General features: G+C 38.7%; 1 protein-coding gene across 1 annotated transcript; it reads right to left on the bottom strand.

Moving 5' to 3' along the window:
• Positions 1-6: 6 nt before the first annotated feature.
• On the bottom strand, positions 7-2,472 carry LOC112462905 (vitellogenin-3-like; the record flags this gene model as incomplete). Its single annotated transcript, XM_025028972.1, has 2 exons — positions 7-1,123; positions 1,645-2,472. Coding segments are annotated over 2 exons (1,923 nt in total), but the record flags the coding sequence as incomplete, so codon positions are not given.
• Positions 2,473-2,476: the final 4 nt, after the last annotated feature.

Below are 2,476 nucleotides of genomic sequence, written 5' to 3'. Positions count from 1 at the left end.
TGCACTGTAATGCAATAATAGTTATAATTTATATCTTTAAAAGTAATTTAATTTTAAAGTACAATTCAGAATACTTACGATTGGAAAAGCTGGGAACTGAGTTACTCTCAAAGGGATAGAATATCAAACCGTATATCGTGTCAAGGTAAACGCTTCCTTCCAACTTGTTCAGGTATTCGGGTTTGATCTTAAGTGCTTGCGCAAGCTTTTCAACGCGCGATTTTTGTGGTGCTTCTTCTCTCCCGTTTTCTTCCTCCGAGGGCCAAAGTTTACCAATTAACTGCTGGATGTTCGATATTGTGTATCCTGCTTCCATGGTAGGCTGCTTCATGAAATCGAAGATGGTATGTACACCAACGTGTACAAGTACAGGTAGTGGGCTATTGTCACTGCCGACAGTTTGCAGACTAAATCTCCTAACGATCCTGTTTTCAATGTCTTTGTAGTAGTTTCGTGACAACAAGTTAGCATTAGCATTTTTCTTAGGATTCAATAGATGTGTGACAAGGCGCGCCTTGGCAGCGATATTGTGCAATTCTAATCGTTTCGTATTAGCGAGGCTCTGTAGCGTGGTCTTTACGACAGAGTTCACGTGTTCGTTCTTATCGTAATGGGTGTATTTCGCTACGCGTTGCATTGTAATCAGAGGTGGATTGGTCACGATAAATAACATTACCGCTACGCAACGTATCTCGTGATCTTCGAGCTCGTTCACGTAGAGCTTGTAGAAAATGGGCCCAACTAATTTCGGTTGGGTTCTGGATAAGACGTACAAGCAAGATACCATGACCAAACGTTGGAAATTCGACGCCGGCTGCGTGCCTTCTAAGTACGGCTCAAAGACCGAGATAATCTTCTGATGGCCGGTAACACCCAGTGCCAAGATAAATGTTTGAATTTTTTGACCGTTGTTTTCGTCGAAGCCTTCTTTCAGTTTATCAGTCAGATAGGAAATAACGAGGTCGATCACTGCATTGTTATCTTTCGCACTCATAGGACTGGAACTCTGTTTCGGAGATAATTCCCAGATGGTTTGACCATTCTGGATCAATTCGCCAAGAGCTAAAGGCGCGGACACATTCACATATTTCTGTTGCAATACTGCTGGATGGACAATCATATCCTACACAGAAATCACAAAATTAAAATTAATTTTAATTTTATTTTTATATAATTCCATGGTGAAAAAATTTCTTATATTTTTCTCATATTTTCTCAGAAATTTTGCAAGAATTGGAACTTATGAAAAATTCTGAAAAAATATATGTCTCATTGTCAGATATTTTCAGAAATAATTGGATAAAGATTTTCGGAATATTTTAGTATCCGTATGTATGAAAATTTCTATAAATTGCACAGATTTTCTCATATTTATTCAAATATCTACAAAGATATATTAGCGAAAAATATTTTATTCTTATTTTATTTGAGTTTTTCTGAAAAACGTTCCAATTTATATAAAAAATCTGAAAAATTCTGAGAAAATCAGGAAATTTTTATAGAAATTCTGATTAATAATATGAAAAATTCTGAGATATTTTTTCACCAAGATTTTTAATCGCTGATATAATAAATCATATCGACTGGATAGGAAGAATTAAAAGACGCTTGATTCTTAACACGCTATTGTAAACGGATACTTACGAAAAATGCTCTAACATATTTTGCTGTTGGTTTGCGAACGTTCTTGGGAATTTGGGAGATAACTCGTGCCGCTTCTGCGTCACCAAGTTTTCCATTATGTAGCCAATTTTGAATAGTCAGCAAAGCAGGTCCAGTTCCAGCTTGTGCGACTGCGTCGCGTAAAACGGCCTTGCTATCTGTATGACGCTGTTTATCCCGTATTCCGTCCCCACTATAGACGCGATTCACTAAATCAGTGTATTGTTCATAGTTCATGACGCGAAGGAGGTTTTTCAAGATTACGTATTTCTCCAGCAAGTGTACGCTCGGCAACTGAGAGGGATTTTGCAGTTCATCGGCTATTTGAGAGATTATGTTGTAGGCATTGTCCACAACATTGACCTTATCGGACATCTGAATATTCTTGCCCTTGTAGCCGATAAAGAAGGGTAACAGCGGAACGTTCGGAGCCAGGTGCAATTCTGCTGTAGGTTCAGGATCAGGAATAAAGTTCTCTTCGCTACTGGAGCTGCTGAAGTAGCTGTGGGAACCTCTTTGAGAAGAAGAGCTGCTGCTCTCTGACGATTGTCTTTGCACAGAATTCCAACTGATGCTCGGTTGACGTTCTTTTCGGTTCTCGGAGTCAGAGAACGGGTTATTGTGTGTGTACATTAGGTTTCCAATTGATTCGAGGTTTGTTGATTCGAGCGATCCAAGCTGAGAACTGGAGAGTTTCTGTCTCTCGACTAAAGTTAATTTTATAACACTATAGACATTGCCAAAGAAAGAATTGGATTTTCCAAGATTGACGGATATCTGGGCGTTCGTTACGACGGATTGAATAACGAAACGT

Source organism: Temnothorax curvispinosus, unplaced genomic scaffold (assembly GCF_003070985.1).
Source record: "Temnothorax curvispinosus isolate PA1 unplaced genomic scaffold, ASM307098v1 QBEX01012928.1, whole genome shotgun sequence".
Lineage (NCBI taxonomy): Eukaryota > Metazoa > Arthropoda > Insecta > Hymenoptera > Formicidae > Temnothorax > Temnothorax curvispinosus.
The sequence above is the reverse complement of the archived record's forward strand: the minus strand, read 5'-3'. Positions and strand labels throughout refer to the sequence as shown.